At 35.8% G+C, this 27,766-nt stretch overlaps 2 protein-coding genes across 6 annotated transcripts in view; both read left to right on the forward strand.

The window, feature by feature from the left end:
* Positions 1-6,745, forward strand: part of UBA3 (ubiquitin like modifier activating enzyme 3) — a 28,097-nt gene extending 21,352 nt beyond the window's left edge. For 4 of the 5 annotated variants that reach the window (XM_070776333.1, XM_070776334.1, XM_019984624.2 and 1 more), the window contains 8 exons: positions 22-135; positions 4,755-4,808; positions 5,327-5,363; positions 5,450-5,531; positions 5,877-5,977; positions 6,093-6,156; positions 6,241-6,295; positions 6,629-6,745. In XM_070776333.1, coding sequence (XP_070632434.1) covers positions 22-135; positions 4,755-4,808; positions 5,327-5,363; positions 5,450-5,531; positions 5,877-5,977; positions 6,093-6,156; positions 6,241-6,295; positions 6,629-6,717 — 596 coding nt within the window. In that variant the 3' untranslated portion in view covers positions 6,718-6,745. The remainder of the gene's footprint in view (positions 1-21; positions 136-4,754; positions 4,809-5,326; positions 5,364-5,449; positions 5,532-5,876; positions 5,978-6,092; positions 6,157-6,240; positions 6,296-6,628) is intronic. The other variant, XM_019984626.2, reaches the window with a different exon arrangement.
* Positions 6,746-7,557: 812 nt separating this feature from the next.
* Positions 7,558-27,766, forward strand: part of TMF1 (TATA element modulatory factor 1) — a 34,069-nt gene continuing 13,860 nt past the window's right edge. Inside the window, exons 1-8 of the mRNA XM_019984623.2 lie at positions 7,558-9,557; positions 12,501-13,702; positions 15,907-16,010; positions 16,645-16,771; positions 19,058-19,163; positions 25,552-25,694; positions 25,938-26,104; positions 26,390-26,546. Coding sequence (XP_019840182.2) covers positions 9,416-9,557; positions 12,501-13,702; positions 15,907-16,010; positions 16,645-16,771; positions 19,058-19,163; positions 25,552-25,694; positions 25,938-26,104; positions 26,390-26,546 — 2,148 coding nt within the window. The 5' untranslated portion in view covers positions 7,558-9,415. The remainder of the gene's footprint in view (positions 9,558-12,500; positions 13,703-15,906; positions 16,011-16,644; positions 16,772-19,057; positions 19,164-25,551; positions 25,695-25,937; positions 26,105-26,389; positions 26,547-27,766) is intronic.

Below are 27,766 nucleotides of genomic sequence, written 5' to 3' on the forward strand. Positions count from 1 at the left end.
TTTTCCCCTCTTTCCTGACAGAAGGGGTTCCATTAGATGGTGATGACCCTGATCATATTCAGTGGATTTTCCAAAAAGCCCTGGAAAGAGCATCACAATATAATATTAGAGGTGTTACATATAGACTCACTCAAGGTAAGTTAGTGAATTTTCATTAATAACGATCTTAAGATGGTCCCTTTTTCAGAGGATGTGATGCTTTGGGCGAAATAATTGATAAGTGATTTCAGATAATACTATCCCTTTGTGATTCAGTAAAGGTGCTCTGGAAATAACCATTTCCAGCTGCCCCAAATTTGTTAGAAGGAAACTGAGTTTACTAGAATTATAGCACTTTTTAACTTGGAGAAATTTAATCATTGAATCTTACTTACTTAGGCTTGGAGGAGTCCCTGAGTCATCCAGGGCAAGCCATTCTTTCACTTTATATCTTTTGCTGAAAGAGCAGCTTATCCATTTCTGGGGCAGTCATTTCACATTTGGACAGTATTGTGAAGACAGTTCTTCTATGTATTGAAGAAAAATCTCCATCTTTTTCGTGTGGGCTGGATATTGTCCCAGTATGCCATATGCTTATGCCATATGTAAATTTAATTCTCTTTCAAGTAATAGACCTTAACATATTGAACCCTCCAAATTGTTATCACTCCCATCAACCTTGCTAGTTCCTTTAACCCATCAACATGTTTCCATGACTCAAATTCCCATCATGGTATTTTCTTCTAACCATATTTCAGTTATCCATACTTTTCTGAACTATCCAGGTGAGAATGCAATGCTCTAGGATGAGTCTTAGGATACACTTCTGAGCATTGATGCAGTTTTAGAGGAGGCCAGGGTTTTGTATTGTTTGTTTGTGGTTTACATTGATGCTATACTTTTGATTCCTTCAGGTTACTGTCTGCTAAAATCTGGAAGTTTTTTTCACATATGCAATTGCTAAGCCATATCCCACTGCTACAGATTTGGCAGTTTTGGGGGATGGCATTTTTTTTTTCCTTTATATTCAAGTATAGGTCCTTTTAAGTTTATTCTTAAACTCATCCTGCTGTTTGTATATATATGTATTAGGTTGGTGCAAATGTAATTACAGTTTTGAACTGTGAATTTTAAATCATTATAACTAGGGTCGAACACATCTTTATTAATCAAAATAGGAACCATTATTAATCAACACATTTTTGCCAATGAAAAATAAGTTTGTTTATTCCTATAGTATAAAAATCCATGCTTGGGGATTTGACGAACTCTTGGAAAGCGTTTTCTGCTGCCTGCTGGTTGTGGAAGCATTTTCCCTGCAGAAAGTTGTCAAGATGCTTGAAGAAGTGGTAGTCAGTTGGCGAGAGATCAGGTGAATATGGCAGATGTGGTGAAACTTCGTACCCCAGTTCGTTCAACTTTTGAAGTGTTGGTTGTGTGATATGTAGTCGAATGTCATGGAGAAAAATTGGGCCCTTTCTGTTGACCAATGCTGGCTATAGACGCAGTTTTCAGTGCATCTCATTGATTTGCTGAGTATATGTCTCAGTAATGGTTTCACTGGGATTCTGTAGTGGATCAGATGGGCAGCAGACCCCCAATAGTGACCATGACCTTTTTTTTGGTGTGAGTTTGGCTTTGGAAAGTGCTTTGGAGCTTCCTCTCAGGGCAGCCACTGAGTTGGTTGTCACTGGTTGTCGTATAAAATCCACTTTTTGTTGTACATCACAATCCCATTGAGAAATGGTTCATTGTTGTGTAGAATAAGAGAAGATAATGCTTCAAAATGATGGTATTTTTGATTTCCAGTTAGTTCTTGAGGCACCCACTTATTGAGCCTTTTTACCTTTCCAGTTTGCTTCAAATGCCAAATGACCATAGAATGGTTGACATTGAGTTCTTTGGCAGTTTCTCATGTGGTTGTAAGAGGCTTAGCTTCGTTGATGGCTCTCAATTGTCATTGTCAACTTCCAGTGGTTGGCAATGATGCGCCTCATCTTCAAGGTTCTTGTCGCCTTTGCAGAACTTCTTGAATCACCACTGCGCTGTATCTTCGTTAGCAGTTCCTGGGTCAAATGTATTGATGTTGTGAGTTGTCTCTGCTGCTTTATGGCTCATTTTGAACTCAAATAAGAAAACTGCTCTTATTTGCTTTTTGTCTAACATCATTTCCATAGTCTAAAATGAATAGAAAATAAACAGCAAGTAATAAGTCATTTAGTAAAAAAAACATAAAGTGAGAAATGCACATTAAAATGATGTATAACATACTCACATTTATTGAGAATGTATTCCAACATCAAATGGCAGATTTCAACACTGCAAAACCAGTTACTTTTGCACCAACCTAATATGTTCTTTATGCCTGTCAACTTAATGTATTCTTTTTAGCTTCATATCACTTGTTTTGATAGTATCTTTTATCTCTTTTCCAAATACTTAAAAATTTTAACTAGACTAAAGTGGCTGAGAACAGATAAAACTGAATCATGCTTCTGGTCAGGACCTTTTTAGATTTATTCCCTTCTGTTGATCATATGTTCTTGAGTACTTCATGTTTCTGTATCTTGTTCACAAGGATGTCATGAAAGACCTTTCCAGATGATCTATTGAGGCTTATCTTCCACATTCCCTTGGCTCCAAAGCTAGTAGTCATGGTAACTAAATGAGGTAGTCTTGTGACTTGTCTCAGTAACAATCTGAACACTGAGTTTTAGTGACTAATGTTTCTTAATGTATCTACTCATAGTTCACCTTTCCAAGAATTTTGTCCAAGATGATTAAGCTCACCAGAAAGAGCTTTGTCTTTTTGAAAATCTGCCATTTCTCTCCTGTAATTATTTCCTTATGTTTACTGATGTTTTAGTACTGTCATTTGAAAATTCTATTCTTACACACTACTTGTTGCATTTGTACACTCATTGTTCTAACCTGCTTTGTGTTCCTGGAGGACACCAAGCATGATCCCACCTTAGAACTTTAATAACTCTTGATCCTTACGCCTGGAATACTCTTCCTTAGATTCCCCTCAGGGTTGGTTGCCTGTCCCTCAGGTATCAACTTAACGATTTCCTGATCATACCAACTGATAATGACTTATAAACCATTCACTATTTTACCTTTTTATAATTGCTCAGAATTCACATAGCCTTATTTTCCTATATGAAGAATATTTCATCCTTACACTCTGATTCATCCCTGTTCTGGGACCTTTGCCGCTGCCATGTACACAATTGCACTTTCCCCAGGTCATTGCATGAATGGGTCTTTTTCATGGTTTAGATTTCTATTCAAATGATCACCTCCCCAAGGAGACGGTCTAATGGACTCCTCCATCACTGTAAGATTTTTTTTTTTACTGCTCCTCTATACAGCACCTAGAATGGTATCTGGCATATAATCCACATTTATTTGCTGATTGTTTGAATTAACAAATGAATTCCGTTTGTCCTGATCAGGAAGTGCAAACTCATTTCTGTGTGTAGTCTTATTTATCCTTCCATACTTTTAGCAAGGCTTGGTGTATAGTTCTTAGCTTGATGTTTGAGGGCCTTGACTAAGAGTAGAGAAGCCAAATTGGAAGTGGAATCCAGATTTTTTGAGGGCTAAGAGATGTCCAGTCTTTTATTGGGCAGTGTGTCTTCAGCTTCTCACTGTTTGTGACAACCTGTTTCTCCTTCCACTACATCCTGCTCTTTGTGGTTCACTGGAGAGCTTCCAGGAATCGCCAGGAGGTTAGCTCCTCCCTATTTCCTCTTTTCTGAAATTGCACATAATGGTCAGATGGTCAGAATTAATTTTTTAAAACAGCTTTCCAGCTCCTTAACTATCTTCCTTTCACATCTTCTTAGATATTTGCCTTTTTTCTTAAGTTTGTAAAACCTGACCTGCCAACACCTAGTATCTTGGAAACACATCTTTCAGGGCTCTCTCACAGTCTGAGATAATATAGCTACTTTTATCAGAATTTTTGTTTTCTAAAATGAACAGTACAAATATAGTTAAAGAATATTTATTTTGTACCTAAAAAATGATTTTAGGTGGGGCTTTGGTCATTCCTAATCTGTGGATACTAATATGAAAAAAGTGGGGTAGAAATAGAGAACTGTGTTTAATATTTTGTATAGTCCATGTTGTAGAGTGAAACAAAGTGTTTAGGGGCAGTTTTTCTGGTTGTCTTAAATTTTTGTGAATAGAATGGCTAAAACTAATAGATGAAGAAAAACTAGTTAGCTCTTACTCCTCATACTTTACTCAAACCTTACTGAGGATAGTATAGTATACTGTATCAGTTAAGACTATGTACATTAGGGCAGATCTGGGTTCATATATCACCCCTATCTCTTACAACATGTATAGCTGTGGATCTTGTTCATTTCTCGCAACCTTATTTTCCTTATCTTCAAACTCAGAGTAATAAGACTAACATGATGTTATGCAAATTCATTGAAATTTTATTTAATCTTCATACTCTTGGAGCAAAATAAACACCCGAATATTTAGGAGTTATTAATATATGATTGTCACATCTTTATATGAAACTGTGTGAAGAATTATCTTTCCTACTATAACTTAGGATTCTGAACATGCTGTTAATACAAAATAATGTGAGTGCGAAAGAAGATTGTTTCATGGTTAAACTTAAGTCTATTTTCTGACCTAAAAGCCTGAAAAATCAAGTAATGGACATGATATTTAATAATAATCGTTGTCTAATTTAAGATACCTACTTTTTTAAAAAAGGAATAACCATATTTTAATTAATATATTTTTAGGAGTAGTAAAACGAATCATTCCTGCAGTAGCGTCCACAAATGCAGTCATTGCAGGTGAGGAAAAATGGCCACTACTTAATTTTATTTCCTTCCCTTCAGATTTTCAGTACCTAAGTTGGTATTTCTGCAGCTACATGATCTTAGAAAACTAGTGTTTTGGGGATTTGATTATCTTCTTGGGTGGATGGTTGTATAATTAAGCTGCCCCCAAAACCACAAGTTACTGGACCTTGTATATATCTCATCTTACATTATTTCATACATAAAATGCTCTATAATAAGACATTTTAGTGCCATTTCTTTTTAAGCAGTATAACAGGCTACTCAATCTGAAGAAGAGGGAAGAAAACTTGTAATGTTACTTTAAAATGTTACTTTATCATTTGGATTATACAAAACAAATATAAAATGTTATATTTTCAGTTTTTAAAAATAATAGTGTTTTTGTATGTATTTTTCTATTTGTAATCAATAGCTTTGTAAATTTATCTGTTCTGATTTATAACTAACTTCTGTTTTTAAATGTCTAATTTTCATTGAGTTAAAGCATCTTTATTTTCTTTCCTCTTTAGCTGTGTGTGCCACTGAGGTTTTTAAAATAGCCACAAGGTAATGAGTTTCATTTTTAGTATGTATGTAAGTCTGTGTTTTGATCTGGCTCAGTTATATAAAAATGAACACTTTTTTCATTACAGCGCATATATTCCCCTTAATAATTACTTGGTTTTCAACGATGTAGATGGACTGTACACGTACACATTTGAAGCAGAGAGAAAGGTTAGTAGTAGTATACTAATGAAAGCTTTTTTGATTATGCATACTTTGATTTTTAAATATTAATTACTAGTTGGAAATGTGAATGAAATTTCCCACACCCTTTGTGAGTATTTTCTGACTTCCAGAACCCTATTTACTATATGTCTTTTGTAATAGAGCCTAAAATAAATACTGTGTAGTGAAATAATTTAGGAAAAATGGCCCGTTGGGAAAAGCAGGTTTAAAATATAAAAATTTGTTCATAGGAAATGAAAAACTGATGATAAAACAACTTGATTTTTATTTCATCATTATAATTACACTGTTATTGATACATGTGTCACTGTGATTTGTGTTTATGTCTAGGAAAACTGCCCAGCTTGCAGTCAGCTTCCTCAAAACATTCAGTTTTCTCCATCAGCTAAACTGCAGGAGGTTTTGGATTATCTAACCAATAGTGCTTCTCTGTAAGTGTTCAGGACTTTTGTTATGTTGTAGAAAAAAATGTGTGATTTTAAAACTTTAAAAACTAGAATTGTTTTTTTTGAAAAATGATTCTGATTTTTTTTTCTTACAATTTAGGCAGATGAAATCTCCAGCTATCACAGCCACATTAGAGGGCAAAAATAGAACACTTTACTTACAGGTGATCAGTGTTCAGTCACCTCCCCCCCCAAATTAAATTAAAAGTTTAATTTCACTTAATGTACTTTACGTTATTGTTTTCTAGTCAGTAACCTCTATTGAAGAACGAACAAGGCCAAATCTCTCCAAGACATTGAAAGGTATTTTAAATGAGTGTATTTACTAATGCTAATCAATTTCTTCTGGTTTTTTTTTCAGTAAAAGTAATAAAGGCCTATTTTAGATTTCCTCTTAATGCTTTTGAATGGTAATACCATTCTAATTAATTATATCTTAAGAAACATTAATAGAATTAATTGATCTTTGAGTAGAGTTAAAAAATCTGTGTGAAATCAAATATAATATTACCTTGATTAAAGACAACTGGATTTTGATGTTTGTTCAGACCATACTTTGCTATAGTTTGTGAATGTGTTATCTCTTTTCTTGAGATGTTTTTTTTGCTTGGGTTAATTTAGCTTTTTTTCTTTTAGAATTAGGACTCGTTGATGGGCAAGAACTGGCAGTTGCTGATGTCACCACACCACAGACTGTACTATTCAAACTTCATTTTACTTCTTAAGGAAAATAAATCTGCACTTAATAGAAAACTCATGAAAATATTATACTTTGTGGATGCTAAGAAATATAACTGATGTCATTTTTAGCATTAATGTTGCTGGAATTTGACTTTTTAAAATATGAGCCACTTTTTTAACTTTATACCTTTCCCTTGAAGACAAAATTTTGGGGTTGGTGCTTGTGAGCATTTTCATTAGTAATACGGAAAATGGTGCCTGGGGAGGGAGATTAATGAGCAAATATATTGCTTCTTTTAGAGGAGGAGACAAATACCCTCTTGTATGAGAATTTGGATATGGTCAAAGAATGCATTCTTCAGTTTTCATTTGAGCACCCACTATACAAAAAGATGTCCCTTAAAAAAAATAAGAAAATTAAGTTTTAAATAACATTAAATACTGACATCTAGAGCATATGTTCAACATAGCCTACTTCTTGCTTGATTTAATATTAATTGTGGCTGTCCAAATGAATATTATTGCAAAATTACCTTGTCCATAATAATTTGTAAACGGTATATAGCTGAACACCTGTGCATGGAAATAGGAAATATTTTCATGTGTTTACCTTCAGTGCCATAGAGGCCAATATGCACATTAAAGCCAAGACATGGATGTTTAAAAGAATTTAATGTTTAAACCATTACCACTGATGCTTTCACATTATTTATTAATAAAAATCATATACTGTCTAATTTTCTCACTGAAATTTTAAAAATATATTTAGTAAGTAGTTCTGTACTGATGTAGAAATAATTTTAAAACATGTAGCGGAGTTGCTAATACAAAAATTTTATAGTACTTGAATTAGTACTTTAGCAACAATAAATACCTACTGATTTAATTTGCTCTGGCATAATAATGTAATGAAATGGAATGACTTAATTTTTATATTAGGGCCTCTTGAAATGCTTTTTCCCCCTTCCAAAAGTCTAAGGCTTAAAACAGAATTAAACACAAGTACTGAAAATGAGTTTTAGTATCTTAGTGTGGGAACATATAGTACATGTTGTTTTTGATTTTTCTGGCAGTTTTCTGTTAAATGCTTTGTGACTATGTGTCACTGGGTTAGATTTTCATTTATTTTTATTCTTTCCAGTTCTATATTGACAAGTAATTTGTTTCATTATAAAAACATGGTATAAATTCATACGATTTCCTTAAAAAGTTACACATTGAGTTTACAGGTGCTGTATACAGATTGAGCTTACAGGTGCTATATACAGGTACAACGGTAATTCTTGTGTAAGTAGCCTTGTGAGAATGTGATATTATCTTCATCTGAGAGCTGAATAGATTTAGAAATTTAGGTCATTTACCTCAAACTACACAGTTAGAAGTCTTGGAAGGGTTTCCAAGTCTAACATGACACTTCCTCAGGCTAGTTAGCTAAAGTTGTTTGAAATTACATTGAGTTATTTAGTACTACTTTGTACATTACTGAATTGTAAAGGTTTCATTATGCACATTTTTACAGAAGTTAGATAAAATTATGAGAAGATCATAACTTCTCACAGGCAGAGTTTAAATCTGGCTAAAAAATAAATAAAAATAATTCATTTATGACATGGTTCCTTGCAGTGGGGTAAAATACTCATTAGGCAAAAACAAGTGAGAGTGGGAGTGTAATTAGAATAGTGGGGACTGTGACATCCTGGAGTGAAAATTGTCAAAAGGGGCAACTGCTCCAGCTGACTGTTGCATGTTGGTGTACATATTTTTCAAAATCAGCTGGAAGTCTGGGTTTTTGTATGAAATCTTTTACATGTTGATAGAATTTTAACATGGTGGCCTAACCAAACAGCTGCTGACTAGATTAGGGAGGCCACCAATTTGATTTGTTTGATGAGCACATGCAAAAAAGGTGTGTTTTAAATAATATGCACGGTATAGAGTACTAGTCTTAATGCTAGTTTGTTTCAACTGTAGCTGAGAGTCGACCTGTATTGTGAGGAGGAGATTGTGTCTTGTTCTAATTCCTCCTTGTGGAAGATGGCTTTTTATTTTCTCGGATCAGGTGGGCCGAGTAAGGTCTTTTATACGATGAGCAGTATTTTTAGACAAACCCAAAGTTACTCTTTGAGGCCGAGTTAACACAACTGTTTAAATATTTGAGAGAAGGCTTTATGAAAGAAATGCCATAGCCAACTTCCCTATTTTTAATGGCAATGCGCTAGCTCTTAGTACGAGAGCTGTTTTACAGGAAGGAACCCACTTGAAAAAACCTGCCTATTCCTCCCTAAGGCATCAGTCTCTGCTGGTTTAGCCACAGAGTTTATCCCGGGGCGAAGAATTTTCGCTGTACGCCTGGAACCAGTTTCAATACGAAGCGTTCCGCGTTCCTCGGTAACTATAGGCGAGCCTGCATTCCCGGAAGTGACGTCAACATTCTTCAGTTCTTCCGTCTATGGGCGGAACTCCGGGCTCCCGGAGTTGCCGGTTGTGTACGTGGAAGCAGCCAGCGCCTGCGCAGTTGGACCTGTCGTCTCAGCTGTGTGGGAAGCGGCGAGGGTAACATCTCGGGCTCGGGGGAGATCTTCGGGGTCATGGTTTCCCACTGACAGGGCCCGCCGAGTGGAGAAGCAGGCGAGGCTCTCCGTGCACCTTCCCCCGGGCCCCCGACCGTCGGCCTTTCCCTTGGCCTTCCCGCTCGGTGCTGCCGCTGCCACCGCCGCCAACGCCGGCGGTTGAGGAAGGGAGATGAGCTGGTTCAACGCCTCCCAGCTTTCCAGCTTCGCCAAGCAGGCCCTGTCTCAGGCCCAGAAGTCCATCGACAGGGTCCTGGACATCCAGGAAGAGGAGCCGAGCGCTTGGGCCGAGACCATTCCGTACGGAGAGCCAGGTAAGGGCGCGAGCGGCGGCGTCCCTCTATCCCGCGGGCGTCTCTCAAGAGGCCAACAGGTGAAGCGGGGGGCGGGGGGCCGGGCTCCTGCCTGTCGCTGAGCGACGGACTCCTGCGCGTCCTAGCCCCCAGCACGGCCCCGAACGCTGCTTTGGCCTCTCAGTTGAGCTTTGCTGTGGTCCCGAGGGAAAACCCAGCCCCGAGGTCCCTCCTTTCTTGTGGCCCCGGGTTGGGGGCTGACGGGGACCCGATTCCGTGCGAGTGGCCCCGCGCCCTCGCTCCACAGACCACGGAGCACAGTCCCCTCTCCCCCTCCCCCGAGCCCCGGTGCGCTGCGTGCTCCGAACCCCGGAGGAGAACCCAGTATCGAAATCGGTCCATAGCGACGGGAAGAACAGTCGCCAACACTTGGCGAGCAGTGCGAATTCGCAAGCGCTTCCTGTTCTCTGTTATGACCGTCTCTCCTGGGACGGCTCCTCGGGTTCAGGTGCTGCCCTGAGTGTGGTACCGAGACGCGCGGTCACTTCCTCTCGGCCACTCCACCAGGAGGAGGGTCCGTGGGGGCGCGCCCGGCGGTTGCGGCTTGCTGCGCAGTCTAGTCCATCAGAGTCCGGTCTCTTTCTCTGAGACCTTGGGCTTTATCTTTCAGGGATCTTCAGTTGTTTTTGGCGTTAAGTCTAAGGAACAGTTTATCCTTTTGGTGTGTGGCGTGAAGATTGGCCCCTCTTTCGGAGTGTGAATCTCTAAGAGAAAGAATAAATTATTCCTGACTACTTCTTTCTGGTTTGTTTCTAATTTTACATAATTGAGAAGTCAGGACCTAAATTTGAGGTACCTCATTTTAAGATGGTTTGGCTCAAGTGTTTATGTCATCATCCTGTTAACTTCAGTCCTGAATATTCATTGGAAGGACTGATGCTGAAGCTGAAACTTCAATATTTTGGCCACCTGATGCGAAGAACTGACTCACTGGAAAAGACCCTGATGCTGGGAAAGACTGAAGGCGAGAGGAGAAGGGGACGACAGAGGATGAGATGGTTGGATAGCATCACCAACTCAATGGACATGAGTTTGAGTAAACTCTGGGAGTTGGTGATGGACAGGGAGGCCTGGCGTGCTGCAGTCCATGGGGTCGCTAAGAATTGGACACGACTGAGCAACTGAACTGCGTAGGACCTTGGTGGGAGTAGCTCAACTTCCTTTTTGTCGGGCTACCCCACATATTGAATGACTAAACTTTGAAAGAGACAGAATATTAATTGTAAGGATACTTCTTTCTGTGTATCAGAAAGAAGTTCTGTTCAAGTTTACCCGGGACTTGAATCCTGTTCTGTGATTCATTTTTTTAAAAAAATAGGTTTTCCAGAATAGGTTTAGGTTTTAGTGAAATGCTATAAATGTTCACTGATCACCTGTGTTTTACGTTGCCATCACTAAAAGATGACCAATGATTATCGCATAATCATAATCACAAGTGAATATCGCATAACTCCACGATTTGTGTAAAACTTTATCCAGCTGGGAAATTTGAGTTCTATCATTCATTGACATAACTTAATAGAGCATTTTATCTTGCTCATTCCTTTGTATCTTTAATTTTGTTTTTCACTTTTTCCCCACTGTTCTGCTGTACTGAATAAATGGATATAATACTATACCCCCAAGCTAAAGTTTCCTACATACCTCCAAAGTCGTATTAAATTAGGATAGACTTTAGTTTCAGGCTTGACAGCTTTTAGGAGCTTTTAGGTACTTGTGCTCTGCCCAACAACTTCTAATTGTTCACAGTATGTGATAAATTCTGCTCAGCCACTTTTGAATTTAGAAATGGGTGACTTTTTTTCTTAAGAAATGCTTAATTTTAGCAAATATGACATTTTTTATCATTGTATAAATTATGTTAAAAATAATTTAACATTATTTGTATGACTGACACAATTACTTTTTTTTAAGAAATGCTTAAAAGTATTTTAGCAAATATGCCATTTTTTATCATTGTATAAATTATGTTAAAAATAATTTAACATATTATTTGTATGACTGACACAATTACCTTTTTTGCCCAGAAGATGGTTATTTTCTTCCAGGTTTTTTTTTTTTTTTTTTTAAATCCTAGTGTAAACTGCTATCTTTATCAAAAAGCAATAATTCTAAAAATGCAATTCTGAAATTCATATGAATTATTAATTATTAATTATCAATTATTAACTAATTATTAACATAATTAGTTCTACTAATTATTAACATAATTTAGAGTTCAGCAAGAGAACAAAAGTTTCTCAGGGAGTGGGTTTGGAGAGTGGGATTTGGAAAGTGAGTTTGTCATTAAGTGGGTGGAAATGAGTTTGTCCTTTAGAAGTTACTGTTCCCATTAGTTTACTTTGATCTTTGATAAAGAATGTTTGTCACAAGTATTTTGGGTTCAGTGTTGAATGTTACTGTCTGTATAGCTGATAATGATGATTTATCATTGATATTCTAAGAATAGAATTAATATGAAACTAACTATATAGAAGGTAGATTCTATTTTTCATGATTCCACATGACCTGTAAGTGAAGATACTGCCTATTATTGTGAGATGCATAGTATGTATTTTGGACTTGGCATGGATTATTAACATCTACCATTACTTTATTAATTTGTTGTAGGAGAGAATAACATACTTGTTTCTGGCATATGCCAGGTCCAGTCTTTCATGTTTGTTCCTAGTTCCTCTTGGGCAAATGCATACCAGTTTTCATCTTTATGGCCCAAAGTTAACCGATGAACTAATTAATTATGTTGTAAGTGAGGAGTGTAACAGATACAAATTATAGGTTGTACTTTGTAGAATTTTAAAAAGACGTATTTATATTGACTTACAATAATTATTGCAATTTGCATACTTTATATGTGTGTCTAAAATTTTCTTTTTTAATTTTTTTTTTTTTTTTTTGTCAAAGGAATAAGTCCCCCTGTCAGTGGAGGATGGGATACTTCAACCTGGGGGTTAAAATCCAACACTGAACCTCAGAGTCAGCCAGTAGTCTCTCCTAAAGCAATTACAAAGCCAGTTCGGAGAACTGTGGTAGATGAATCTGAAAATTTCTTCAGTGCCTTTCTCTCTCCAGCTGATGTACAGACCATTCAGAAGAGTCCAGTGGTATCAAAACCACCAGCTAAATCACAGCGACCAGAAGAAGAAGTGAAAAGCACCTTACAGGAGTCCTTGCACACTGGACAGTCAAGAACAACTGAAGCCACTGAGTCAAAAGTAAAGGACTCTCCTCCATGTGTATCCAAGGAAACTCTGGCAGTCAGTACTCTGTCACCTAAAACTGAGGATAAGCACGAAGAAACTGTTACTAAAGAATCTGATACGAAGGTGCCAACAGTGCATTTGAAAGTATCTGAAAGTGTTATGAATGTGAAAACAACTAGGGAAAATGTATCTAATATGTCTACACAGCCTCTCACAGCAGAAACCAAGGACATGGCTTTGGAACCTAAGGAACAAAAACATGAAGACCGACAGAGCAATACACCTTCTCCTCCTGTTAGTACCTTCTCGTCAGGTACTTCTACCACTAGTGATATTGAAGTTTTAGATCATGAAAGTGTAATAAGTGAGAGCTCAGCAAGTTCTAGACAAGAGCATACAGATTCAAAATCAAGCTTGCACTTGATGCAGACATCCTTTCAGCTTCTCTCAGCATCTGCTTGTCCTGAATATAATCGTTTAGATGATTTCCAAAAACTCACTGAGAGTTGCTGCTCATCTGATGCTTTTGAAAGAATAGACTCATTTAGTGTACAGTCATTAGATAGCCGTAGTGTCAGCGAAATCAATTCAGATGATGAACTGTCAGGCAAGGGATATGCTCTAGTACCTATTATACTTAATTCTTCAACTCCAAAGACCAAAACAATTGAATCTGTTGAAGGAAAACCTGAAGAAGCAAATGAAACATTAATTATGCCCAATGAGGAAACAGAAATGGAAGAAAGTGGACGAAGTGCAACTCCTGTTAACTGCGAACAGCCTGATATCTTGGTTTCTTCCACATCAGTAAATGAAGGACATGCTGTCTTGGCTGAGGAGGCTGAGCAGCCTGAAGCTTCAAGTCAGCCAGAGGCACCTTCTGAGAAGGAAGATGTCTGCAAGGTAACTCTAAGAAATGGAAGAGGGTTTTTTGATACGTTCTTCAGAGATTAAATCATTGGTTTATTTTTAATGTTCAGTGATGCCTAATGATTTGTCTTGATTAAAAAAGACAGGCCTTTTGCCATTTAAGTGTGGTGTTAAGGATCTTAAAGATGAAGAATTATGACGTTATTTGAAATTTCTTCGAGGCAGCTACGGTAACATAAGTTGATATTTCAGTATAACTGAGCATAAAAAATTCCCATCATAGGCCTTTACTGTTGAGTTCTTATCACCTTAATATTGTCTTTTGCTATATATTCTTTGTCAGTTTGTAAAGGACTGTCTTCTTATGTAAACAGATGCCTTCAATTCCTTTGCAGATAGAAGAGCACAAGCAAATCTAAATGTTACATGATTTTTCTTACACCAAACATTTTTTGCACATTCACATTATTTGTAGGGAGATCTTAAATGAAAAAATTTGGTTTCAGATCATTGATGTTTTTCTGTTATTAATTGCCTCATCTTGTTTTCTTGTTTATGTTGTTTTTGATATTTCCTATTGATAGCTGAATGAATAAATGAAAAAGAGAAATGTCCAAGGATCAAAGGTGTTGCTTAGGAATGACAAATTGCTTTTACCTAGTAGATGAAAAAACTTCCCAGGTGGTGTTAGTGGTAAAGAACCCTTTTGCCAATGCCGGAGACCTAGAGATGTGGGTTCAGTCCCTGGGTCAGGAAGATCCCCTAGAAAAGGGCATGGCAATCCACTCCAGTATTCTTGCCTGAAGAATCCCATGGACAGAGGAGCCTGGCAGGCAAAAGGAAAGTGGTGTAAGTTTTTTGATATTAAGTCACAGTTTTGTTTTTTTCTATGATTTTTAGGTATAGAAATTGACTCTAATCTGGCATCTTTAGTAGACTCCTCTGAGATACAGGATATCTTGAAGAAATGTTCTCTAAGTGTCATGTATTTGAATTATTTAATGTACAAAAAGTACCAGATTCCGTTAACTAGGTTTAATATTTTTCACAAACAAAATGTCTCTAGCTATAATAGCAGTTTCAATTCCTAGAAACACTATTTATTATTAAGATATTTTTGAACCATTCTTAGGAGGTCAGTAATTTCTAAGTTAACCTAGACCTAAATCAGGTTAGGACTTTATTTTTTAGTACAAAAGGCACTGTTCCTCATGCACAGGTGTATTACTGCTTCAGTAAGCCCTAAGGAATTAGATAGTCTGATCATTTCTTTTTGCTTGGCTTTATACTGATATATTGGAGAAGGAAATGGCAGCCCACTCCAGTGTTCTTGCCTGGAGAATCCCAGAGATGGGGAAGCCTGGTGGGCTGCCGTCTCTGGGGTCTCACAGAGTTGAACATGACTGAAGTGACTTAGCAGGAGCAGCACCATACTGATATATTCTGGAGATTTTAAAGTTACGTGCCTATGGATTTTCTAAAATTACTTTTACTTTTTTTTTTAAAAATATTTATTTTATTTGACTATGCCAGGTTTTAGTTGTGCCATGCAGACTCTTCAGTTGCAGCATGTGGGATCTAGTTCCCTGACCAGGGATCGAACCCCGGCCCTTTGCATTGGGAACATGGAGTCTTAGCCACTGGACCACCAGGGATGTCCCTAAAGTTACCTTTATTTTTTAAATGCAGTGTATCATGCTAAAAAGTTTACACATTAGGGTTAAAAAATAATGTGGAGAAGCAAACACTTGTATGTCCACTACCCAGATAACATAGAGAACATCAGTAGAGGCTTTGATTTTTTTTGATTGCATCTAATTTCCTCTCTTCTTTTACTGGACATGTCCACTCTTCCCTACATTTTTGTTATTACAAATTGCTACAAATGTTCTTGTACAATTATGCAAGAGTTTTCTCCTCTGAGGTACACCTAAAAATAGAATTTTCTACATGAAAGGTTATATAGATTTTCACCTAGATATTGCTTGTTTTCCAAAACATTTTACCAAACCACCAGCTATCCAGCTTTCTGGTTGTACTACTGATTTATACCATCCTACCCACTGTGTATGAGTTCTTGCTGTTCTATGTCCACTGTGTTTTTTTTTTTTTTAATTCTTTTTATGAAACAATGCTGATTTATTATAGTGATTAGGTGACCTTTACAATTTTTACCTGCATGTAAAAATGATGTTTTAAAGTTAAATGTTGGACTTTTGTGTATTCTTCTTATCTAGACAGTTGAATTTCTGAATGAGAAACTGGATAAAAGGGAAGCTCAGTTATTATCTCTTAGTAAAGAAAAAGCACTTCTAGAAGAAGCTTATGATAATCTGAAAGAGTAAGTACAAATATGAGTAATTTTATTCATTTTGTATTGGCCCATGCACTTGGTTGTTACTTAAATATGTTTTTTAAATTGAAATATTTTATATTTTAACTTATTTATAATTACTGAAAATTGAATAGCATTTCAGTTCTACCCTTAGAGATTACTTTTCTCCTCAAGTTATCTTACTTTTTTACCAGTGGCACTGAAGAGGGGTGTTTTGTAAAACAATAACAGAAAAACTTCTTCCCTTTTAGTTATTAATAATCTTTTAGTATTAGAGATTTAAAAGGTATATTTAGAGAAAACTTAGATTACAGTTTAAAAAAAAATGAGCATTGGTTTGCTTTAAGGAGGTGAATAGCAAAATGTTTCACAATAAGATTCAGAAATAACAAGTTTTATTTATCTTTTTCTAATTTTTGCACATCAAATATTGGTGACATTTTCAATTTCTAATGAGTTTTCTTTGAAATGTTTTAAAATAAGCAGGTAATTTTTCTCTTAAAAGTTAACACTCCTCAAATTAATCTCTTTTAGTAAGGTGCATGTTGAAGAGAATGTTGTTATTTTTGGGGGGCAAACTGAGCTCAATTTTGGAATATATAAACACATATTTTCAGTCTTACTATTATTTTAAATTTAGTGAAATGATCAGAGTGAAAGAAGAGAGCAGCAGTATTTCTTCCTTGAAAGATGAGTTTACTCAAAGAATTGCAGAAGCGGAAAAGAAAGTTCAGCTAGCCTGCAAAGAGAGAGATGCTGCTAAAAAGGTAATGGAAGTTTAAAATAATATTAATCTAACTCTATAGAGACATATATTTTTGAGGAGTGCATTAATAATATTTTGGTATTGGGAAAAAAAGTAAGATTAAAAGAATACCATGGAGTATATTAACACTTAAATTTTAGATTTTTCAGTACCTTTAGAATTTCAGATTTTTGATACTTTAAAAAAATTAAGCAAATATTTGTTTGTACACTTTGTGTGTAAAGTCCTTGAAAGGTGTGTAGCAAGGATCTTTAGAATAATTTTTATGAATTATAATTCCATCAAAATAAATAACACTTAAATCTAAATGGTACTCTATAAATTTTTAAAGTTATCATTATTCTCGTTTGTTATTTTCACTTCCACCTCAAACATACACACACACACACCCACACACACACACTCAATCTTTCAAGTTAAAGTTATTTTAAAGTAAAAATTCCTAATGATTAGTGACATTGAATGTTAGAATAAAATATTGATTTATTCTAATGTAGGATTCTCCACCTCAGCATTGTTGCTATTTTGGGCTGGATGATTTTATATTGTAGTGCACTGTCCTGTGCATTGTAGGGGATTTACCAGCATCCCAGGCCCATATCTACAAGATACAGTATTGTCTTGCCTTACCCACCTGCCATCCCAGTCCCCCCTCAATTATGAAAATTGAAAATACTACCAAATGTCCCCCAGGAGCAAAAATACTCCTGGTTGGAAACCATTGTTCTAGTTCTTATCATTTGGAGCAGTTTAGAAATATTTTCTTGTAATTAGAATAAATATTTCTTATAATTTGGCTATTTCAGAAATTGGTAACCAATAGGTTACTAATTATTGCTTGTATCCCAACTGTTAATAGTAGCATTTCTTATTAGGTGCCTTTCTAAGCTTGTTTTCCCCTTTCTTGACCAATGTTAATTTATAATTTTTCTGTGCATATTTTTACAGAAAAGAAATACATGATATACTTCTGTCTGCTTGGCTGATTTAATTAGTGACTTCCAATTAGTATCATTTAAGACAGTAACAGTAACCTGAGACTGTCTTAACTAACTTAATTCTTCTTGTTCTTGCTCCATTCAATCTGAATACAGTACAAAAAGTAGATTTTAAGGAATGTTTGTCTTCTGTAGTGCACTTTGCATTGTAGATCTAAAATAGATCCAAACCAGTTATATTAATAGGTGGAAAAACCTTGGGTCCTAAGTTTTTTAATACATTTTATGTGTACTGCCATGTATGAACTCCCTGCTTAGGATCCATTGGAAATTTAAAGGTGAATTGAATTACCTTAAGTGAAGAGTTTGCCTTCCTAGTTTGAAAGACAAATAATATCAACAAACATATAGTAGTAGGTGGATGAATAAGGATTTGAAATGGCATCGTGGAGGACGGATTTTAATCAGAGGAACTGAGTGTTTTGATGGAAGGTATGATATTCTTCCTGGACCTTGATGGATGGAATTTTGGCAGTTGAAAATGGACAGCAGTGCTGTTGATAGTTCAGAGCATAAGCTTTAGGGATTCACAGACCTGGGTTCAAGTTATAACTCTACCTCTTTATAGCTTTCTGACCTTCAAAGTTTGCTCAAGCTTTCTTAATCTTAATTTTCTTACTTGTGTAGTTGAATAGTACAAATTCCTCCCTGCCAGGACTGTTGTAAGGATTAAATGATATTGGATACAAAGTATACTTTAAATACTTAGTAAATGTTAGTTGATTTGAGCTGTTGTTTAGTTTCAAAGCATTGTGAAAAATTTTAAATCATAGGACACTTTATATCACCATTGTTTCAAAAGATAAAATATCGTAACATGTTTCTATTAAATCTCTGCTTAATTAGATTGAACCTTATGAAGTTATGTTTTTTTCCTCTCACTTTGCAACATATTTTAAAGTATGAGGATGAGGAATACTCACTTTAAGTATCAGATGAGGAAAAGAAATACAGTGAAAAATGGAGATATACTAGTTGAATGTTCCAAAAATAATGTCTCAACTGTAGAAAATATGTGTAGAGATACTCAAAAAGGGTGTTGAAAGTTAATTTACTCTCATTTACATTTCCATATTAAAATCTGCTTATGTCTGAATTTAAGTTTTCTATGTCATTTTCAAAGCTCTTTACTTGCTCTTGATTAAACAAGGTAATATAAACTCAGGTTAACAAAACTTACGGATTGTTACTGAAAATGCAATTAATTGAATATGGAAAAAATGAAAAATATGCCCAGAATGAAATTAATTCTTTATGATATTTGTGTTTTTTTTTTTTTTTTTAATTAGGAAATCAAAAGTATAAAAGAAGAACTTGCTACTAGATTAAATAGTAGTGAAACGGCAGACCTTTTGAAAGAGAAAGATGAGCAGATCCGAGGGTTGATGGAAGAAGGTACGTAAAATATTCAGTCAGTTGTGAAAAATATTGTGACAATAAAATACTTAACATGTGACTAAGTGCTGCTTTTTCCTAATGTAAAAACATGGGAAGCAAGAAAGGTTTGGACTTAAGCTTCAGAAGTGATAGATAACAGTTGATGGAAGAATGTGGAGCAACATGTAGAGAAGTAGAACTATAATGTATGTAGCTTTGTTTCTAGGGAGTTAAAAAAAACCCAACTCTGTGAGAAATAGAATTTTGTGCTTCCCTAAGGAAGCTTGTAACAGGTTTTAGAGCCTTGATTTAAACCAAGATATTTGAAAGTTCTAATTATAGAGTTTATATAGTATCTGAATCTCTAGCTTGGGTACTATATGGTATCATTCTGTTGTTCTGGAATTTGATAGTGAATTTTTTCTTAAATTCCTATTTTAATTTTTTAATTATTAAACACTTTGTATATGAAAAGATTTATAATTAATAGGGTTATGAAAATTAAAGATTCTTCAGGAGATTAAACATTGCAGTTGGACATTAGAATGTCATAGGAAAGAAGGTAGTTTTGGAAAAGACGGTTAAATAAATTTTTCTTTTTCTTAAAGTTTTTTTAGTTATAAAATAATGCTTGCTGCTTCCAGAAAATTTTTAAGTTATAGGAAGTATATGAAGAAAGAGAAAAAAGATCATAATCCAGTTTTATAAGGAATTATTAATTTGTTTCCTTTTATTGCATTTTTAATATGTTTTTAAACATAATATCATATATCTAATTTGCAGTGTTCTTTCTTTTAAATTTCCTTAAGCCATTAAATGCACTTTGATACCATTATTAATGACTGTATTAAAGTGCATTATATAGACATATTATATTTGTTTTTCTTTTCCTAATATTATGTGTATATTTCTAAAATGTTAATATTACAAATCATAGTGGGATGAACATTTCTGTACTTAAATCACTGCATTTAAGTGAATTTCCAGACTGAGAGTAATTGGAACTAATCACTTCATTTGAAATAGTTTTGTCCAATTCTTCTTTTTCATTTATTCAGCTTATATTTAACAGCTAGTTGGTCAGATTCTGTTTCATATAGACAAATGACAAATGTGTAATAAATGACACATTCCCTGTCCTTTAGGCACTATAATTTAATGAGAGGGAAGTATAGGTACAGAGATAATTAAAAACAATCTAAGCACTAAAATAAAAGAAGGAAGAGTTGATTAAACATATCCCAAGACATCTTGCAGTCTGTTACTATTTTCTGTTACAGCATTAGAGACTGAGGGGAAGGCTAAGTACATGGTTTCATAATTTTAAAAAATTATTTAAAATATCAATATCAAATTTCACTGTGTTGGAATTTATTAATTTAATTGGGGAGTGAGCTGATGTTTTCTTTTGCTTAATGAACTTCAGAATGATTTCATATAGGTGTATTCACATACTGCTCCTGTATACCCTAGAGGTATTTTTAAAGTCATAGCTGAAGAGAGGCAAGTCTCAAAGCTGAGTACACTACAATGAGTATCTGATTACTTCATTAACTAGAGTCATTGACTGTTAAGATCTAGCTATACCGCCTCCATATCTTTCTGCACATGCATATACTACCCTTTTGCCTAACCTCTTGAACGTAGTTGACAGATATCGTATCATTCTACTCCTAAATTCTTTTTTTAATCCAACTTTGCTGTGCTGTACTTAGCTGCTCAGTCATGTCCGACTCTTTGTGACCCTGTGAACTGCAGCCCGCCGGGTTCCTCTGATCATGGGGATTCTCCAGGCAAGAATTCTGGAGTGGGTTGCCATGCTGTCCTCCAGGGGATCTTCCAAAACCAGAGGTGGAAGCCAGGTCTCCCTCATTTACTGACTGAGCCACCAGGGAAGCCCTTGAAAGTTGCTCAGTTGTATTGACTCTTTGTGGCATTCTCCAGGCAAGAATACTGGAGTGGGTAGCTATTTCCTTCTCCAGGGGATCGTTCCAACCCAGAGATCGAACCCAGGTCTCATGCATTGCAGGGGGAATCTTTACCGTCTGAGCCACCAGGGAAGCCCAAGAATACTGGAGTGGGTAGCCTATCCCTTCTCCAGTGATCTTCCTGACCCAGTGATCAAACCGGGGTCTCGTGCATAGCATGAGATTCTTTACTGAGCTGAGCTACCAGGGAATAATCCAACTTTGTTGAGGTATAAAAGTTGTGTATTTGTAAGGTGTACAGTGTGACTTTTTTATATGTATATATTGTGAGATTACTACCACAGTGAAACTAAGTAATATATCAGTCACTTCACATAGTTACCATTTTGTATGTGTGTGATGAGAGGCTTTAACATCTACTTTTTTTAGCAAGTTACAGGTTTATAGTGCAGTATTCAGTTCAGTTCAGTTCAGTCACTCAGTTGTGTCCAACTCTTTGCGACCCTGTAGACTGCAGCACGCCAGGCCTCCCTGTCCATCACCAACTCCTGGAGTTCACTCAGACTCACGTCCATCGAGTTGGTGATGCCATCCAGCCATCTCATCCTCTGTTGTCCCCTTCTCCTCCTGCCCCCAATCCCTGCCAGCGTCAGAGTCTTTTCCAGTGAGTCAGCTCTTTGCATGAGGTGGCCAAAGTACTGGAGTTTCAGCTTTAGCATCATTCCTTCCCAAGAACACCCAGGGCTGATCTCCTTCAGAATGGACTGGTTGGATCTCCTTGCAGTCCAAGGGACTCTCAAGAGGCTTCTCCAACACCACAGTTCAAAAGCATCAATTCTTTGGTGCTCAGCTTTCTTCACAGTCCAACTCTCACATCCATACATGACCACAGGAAAAACCATAGCCTTGACTAGATGGACCTTTGTTGGCAAAGTAATGTCTCTGCTTTTGAATATGCTATCTAGGTTGGTCATAACTTTCCTTCCAAGGAGTAAGCGTCTTTTAATTTCATGGCTGCAGTCACCATCTGCAGTGATTTTGGAGCCCCCAAAAATAAAATCTGATACTGTTCCCACTGTTTCCCCACCTATTTGCCATGAAGTGATGGGGCCAGATGCCATGATCTTCGTTTTCTGAATGTTGAGCTTTAAGCCAACTTTTTCACTCTCCTCTTTCACTTTCATCAAGAGGCTTTTGAGTTCCTCTTCACTTTCTGCCATAAGGGTGGTGTCATCTGCATATCTGAGGTTATTGATATTTCTCCCGGCAGTCTTGATTCCAGCTTGTGCTTCATCCAGCCCAGCGTTTCTCATGATGTACTCTGCATAGAAGTTAAATAAGCCAGGTGACAATATACAGCCTTGACGTACTCCTTTTCCTATCTGGAACCAGTCTGTTGTTCCATGTCCAGTTCTAACTGTTGCTTCCTGACCTGCATACAGGTTTCTCAAGAGGCAGGTCAGGTGGTCTGGTATTCCCATCTCTTTCGGAATTTTCCACAGTTTATTGTGATCCACACAGTTGAAGGCTTTGGCATAGTCAGTAAAGCAGAAATAGATGTTTTTCTGGAACTCTCTTGCTTTTTCCATGATCCAGTGGGATGTTGGCAATTTGATTTCTGGTTCCTCTGCCTTTTCTAAAACCAGCTTGGGCATATGGAAGTTCACAGTTCTTGTATTGCTGAAGCCTGGCTTGGAGAATTTTGAGCATTACTTTACTAGCATGTGTCAAGAGTGCAATTGTGCGGTAGTTTGAGCATTCTTTGGCATTGCCTTTCTTTGGGATTGGAATGAAAACTGACCTTTTCCAGTCCTGTGGCCACTGCTGAGTTTTCCAAATTTGCTGGCTTATTGAGTGCAGCACTTTCACAGCATCATCTTCCAGGATTTGAAATAGCTCAACTGGAATTCCATCACCTCCTCTAGCTTTGTTCGTAGTGATGCTTTCTAAGGCCCACTTGACTTCACATTCCAGGATATCTGGCTCTAGGTGAGTGATCACACCATCGTGATTATCTGGGTTGTGAAGATATTTTTTGTACAGTTCTTCTATGTATTCTTGCCACCTCTTCTTAATATCTTCTGCTTCTGTTAGGTCCATACCATTTCTGTCCTTTATCGAGCCCATCTTTGCATGAAATGTTCCCTTGGTATCTCTAATTTTCTTGAAGAGATCTCTAGTCTTTCCCATTCTGTGGTTTTCCTCTGTTTCTTTGCATTGATCGCTGATAATTTATAGTCACTATACTGTAAATTACATCTCTAGAACTTATTCATTTTGCATAACTGAAACTTTGTACCCCTTGGCCAACATCTCCCCATTTCTTCTACCTACTAGCCCTTGTTGACCACCATTTTGTTCTCTGTGTCTACAAATTCAACTTTTTTGTATTTCACATTTAAGTGAGATCATCTGTATCTATGTCTGGTTTATTTCATCCTCTAGATTCATTCATGTTTTCACAAATGGCAAGTTGTTTTTTCAAAGCTAAATAATGTTTATATCTCTCTATAGATTTATCAATCTGTGTCACATTCTCTTTATCAGTTTATGCATTGACTAAACATGGATTATTTCCGTATCTGGGCTATTGTAAATAAAACTGCAGTGAACATGGGGATGCAGATCTCTCTTTGAGATCCTGATTTCATTTCTTTTGGATGTATACTCATAAGTGAGACTGCTGGATCATATGGTCGTTCTATTTTAAAATTTTTGAGGAATCTTCATACTGTTTTCTATACTGGCTATACCAATTTGCATTGTCACCACTGTTACTCAAGGGTTCTCTTTTCTTCATATCCTCTCCAGTATTTATCTTTTATCTTTTTGATAATGGCTGTCCTGACAGGTATGAGATGACGTCTTACTGTAGTTTTGATTTTTATTTCCCTGCTGGTGGGTGAAGTTGAGCACCTTTTTCTATACCTTTTGGCCATTCATATACATTGTTTGAGAAATGTCTCTTCATGTCTTTAGCCCATTTTCAAAATTGGCTTTTTTTTATTTTGCTATCAAGTTCTAGGAATTCTTACATATTTTGGATATTAATTCCTCATCAGTGTATGGTTTGCACATATTTTTTTCCATTCTGCAGATTATCTCTGTACTCTGTTGTTTCTTTTAATGTGCAGTAGTTTTTTACTGTGATACAGTCTCACATATCTTTTTTTTTTGCTTTTGTAGCCTATGCTTTTGGGATCCTAGTCAAAAAGCAGTTCCCAAGACTTATGTCAGAAAACTTTTCCCTTTTTTCCACTATGTTTTCTTCTGGTAGTTTTACAGTTTCTGGTTTTATATTTAAGTCTTTAATCTATTTTGAGTTGGTTTTTATTTTTGATGTATGATGCTATAGTGTTTAGTTTTTCTGCATATGCATATCCCAGTACCATTTATGGATGAGACAGCCCTTTCCTCATGGTTGTACTCTTGACATCCTTGTTGAAGATCACTTTTTAAGCTCTCCATTTTGTTCCATTGGTCTATATGTCTGTTTTTATGCCAGTACCATACTATTCTGATTTCTATAGTTTAGTATTATGCTTTGAAATTAGGAAATTAGGAAGTGTGGTATCTCCAGCTTTGTTCTTGCTCAGACTCACTTTGGTTGTTTGAGGTCTTTTGTGGTTGCATATGACTTTTAGGGTTTTTTTTTTTTTTTTCCTGCTGTTTTTGTGAAAAATGCCATTTGGATTTTGATAGAAATTGCATTGACTCTGTAGTCCACTCCTCAGTTCTTCCATCTGCATCTCCCAAGGGCAATTTTTCTTGACAGGCGCAACATTGTCATCTCATCTAAGAAAATCAGCATTAATTCAGAAGTGTATTCTAGTGTGTATTTTGTCCTTTATCTCAGTTGTCTCAAAAAATGACTCTCATGTCTGGTTATTTGTTCTGCCCTAAGATCCAAAGTTCATTGCATTTGGAAATTATATTCTTTTAGTCTTCCTCCAATCTAGGATATTTTTTTCATGACATCAAAGATTTTGTGGAGTCCAGTCGTCCTGTTGACTACCCCCCCTGTTTAGGAGTTTGTCACTTTCTTCATGGTTAAATTCAGATCAGATTTCTAGTAAATATAAAAGGTGATATTGTGCACCTTCTACTCCATCACATCAGTGGACACATAAGGTCAGGCTGTAGCACAGTTTAGTGATGTCAGAATTGAATGTTTGGTTAAGATTATGACCAGATTTCTCTGTTGTAAAAGCATATTTTTTTCCCTTTGTAATTTATAGTATGTGGGAATGATTCTTTAAGACTGTAAATATTTTGTTCCACACCATCCTTCTACTTAGTAATTTTAGCATTCATGTCCAAGTCACTGATTCCTGTCCAAATCACTTTAACATTAACTGTTACAGCATTGTGATTTTAAAGATATTCTGTCATTTTCTGTCACTGGTTAGAGAAAACATTCTACGCACAGTCTTAGCGAATCATCATTATTTGAACTTATACTTTTTTGCCATTGCCAGGAGAGAAACTTTCAAAACAGCAGCTGCATAATTCTAACATCATTAAGAAATTAAGAACTAAAGACAAAGAAAATGAAAATATTATTGCAAAGCTGAACAAAAAAGTTCAAGAGCTTGAAGAAGAGTTACAACATTTAAAACAGGTGAATATTAACCATTCTCTACGTATATGTTGCTGTTACTTCCAATATGAATAGTTGGCCATGACATACCTCAATGAATTATTGAGGTATGTCATTTGGGAGGAATTTTCAAGCAAGTAAATAGTGAATGTTAAGGTTTTTCTTTGTTATTATTGATACAATGCTTGAGATTCCTAGAACATGGTTATTGACTGTGGTCTATTTTTTTATTGAAATATACCTTTTTCTCTTTTTATAATATAGGTCCTTGATGGCAAAGAAGAGGTTGAGAAACAACATAGAGAAAATATTAAGAAACTAAATTCTGTGGTAGAACGCCAAGAGAAGGACCTTGGTCGACTTCACATAGACATTAATGAACTTGAAGAAAAGAACCGAAGTATTCAGGCTGCTCTTGATAGTGCATACAAGTAAGAAAATGAACAAATATTCAACTCACTGAAAATCAATTACCAGAGCAAGAAATGGAAGAAACACCTTTTTTTATTATCTGATCATTAATAACATATAAACTTTCTGGTATATGGAGTTATGACTGGTTAAAGCGAGCTTCACAGAGTCCTTGTAATCAGTGTTTATTACGTGGTAAACTTCCTCATTCTGTAGAGCTCATGGAAATCTACATGGAAACTTAACTTGGTCATGTAATTAACTGTATATTATTTTAAATTAAAAACTATCTATCTATTTTTAAGAGAGCTTACTGATCTCCACAAAGCCAATGCTGCAAAGGATAGTGAGGCCCAGGAAGCTGCTCTGAGTCGTGAAATGAGAGCTAAAGAAGAACTTTCTGCAGCACTGGAGAAGGCCCAAGAAGAAGCCCGTCAGCAGCAGGAAACATTAGCAATTCAAGTAAGCGTTGGATGATAAATTAGTCTTTAAAAATCTTTGTGCTTCTGCAAAATAAAGAATCCATTAGTAAATTTGAATAAAACCTTATATAGTGGCATATGTGTTGCATTTCCTTTATAATCTTATTGGGCACTTCTCTAAGAATACTAGATTGTGCCAAATTTAATTAATTGTGTGTTTTTTAAACTGTTGTTAAAGTAATGCTTACATTAAACCAGTATTGCTTGTTATTTTCATGAATTTCAAACTTATTTGAGAGTGCTATGAAAACTAGGGACATTCTTAACCAAAAGAATGCATGTATGCAGATAAATACTACACATTGCATATAATTTCCGGAGAATCTGTTTACTCCTGAGCTCATTCATAGCATCTATGGGAATCCATGGACATCAAATGAAGGAGTAAAACCAACATTTGTCAGACTTTGTCTTATAAAATCATCAATTAATTGATATTTGGGTTATTTATACTTTCAAATTTTATTTATTTTATTGAGGTATAGTTATTTTATAATATTATATAAATTTCAGGTGTATGTCATAGTGATTCACATTTTTTTAAAGGTTATAGTCCATTTTTAGTTATTATCAAATACTGGCTGTGTTCCCCTTGCTGTACAATATCATTAGCTTATTTATTTTATGTGTAATAGTACCTTTTAGTCTTGTACTTCTGATTTTCCCCTCCCTTGTTTTCTATTCCCTCTGGTAATCACTAGCTTGTTCTTTAAATTCATGGGTCTGTTTCATTTTTGTTAAATTCACTAGTTTTGTTTTTTTTAGATTTCACATATAAGTGATATTGTACAGTATTTGTTTTCTGTCTGACTTATTTCACTAATCATAGTACACACCATCCCTGTTGCTGCACATGACAAAATTCCGGTCTTTTTTATGGCTGAATAGTATTTCAGCTATATATATATCACACCTTTTTAATCCGTTCATCTATTGATGGATAGTTAGTTTGCTTCCATATCTTGGATATTATAAACAATGCTGCTGTAAACATTGGAGGGTGTATATCTTTCCAAATTAGTGTTTTCACTTCCTCTAGATATACACCCAGGAGTTTTTACACTTTTAGGTTATTATGAATAATGCTGCTCTAAACATTAATTTACTTATTTCTATGTGACCATATGTTTTAAATTCTCTTAGATATATACCCTTGGGTTATATGTTAGTCTTAAACGTTTAACTTTTACAGGAACAACC

The sequence above is a fragment of the Bos indicus genome, chromosome 22 (genome assembly GCF_029378745.1).
Source record: "Bos indicus isolate NIAB-ARS_2022 breed Sahiwal x Tharparkar chromosome 22, NIAB-ARS_B.indTharparkar_mat_pri_1.0, whole genome shotgun sequence".
In the NCBI taxonomy this organism is placed as follows: Eukaryota; Metazoa; Chordata; class Mammalia; order Artiodactyla; family Bovidae; genus Bos; species Bos indicus.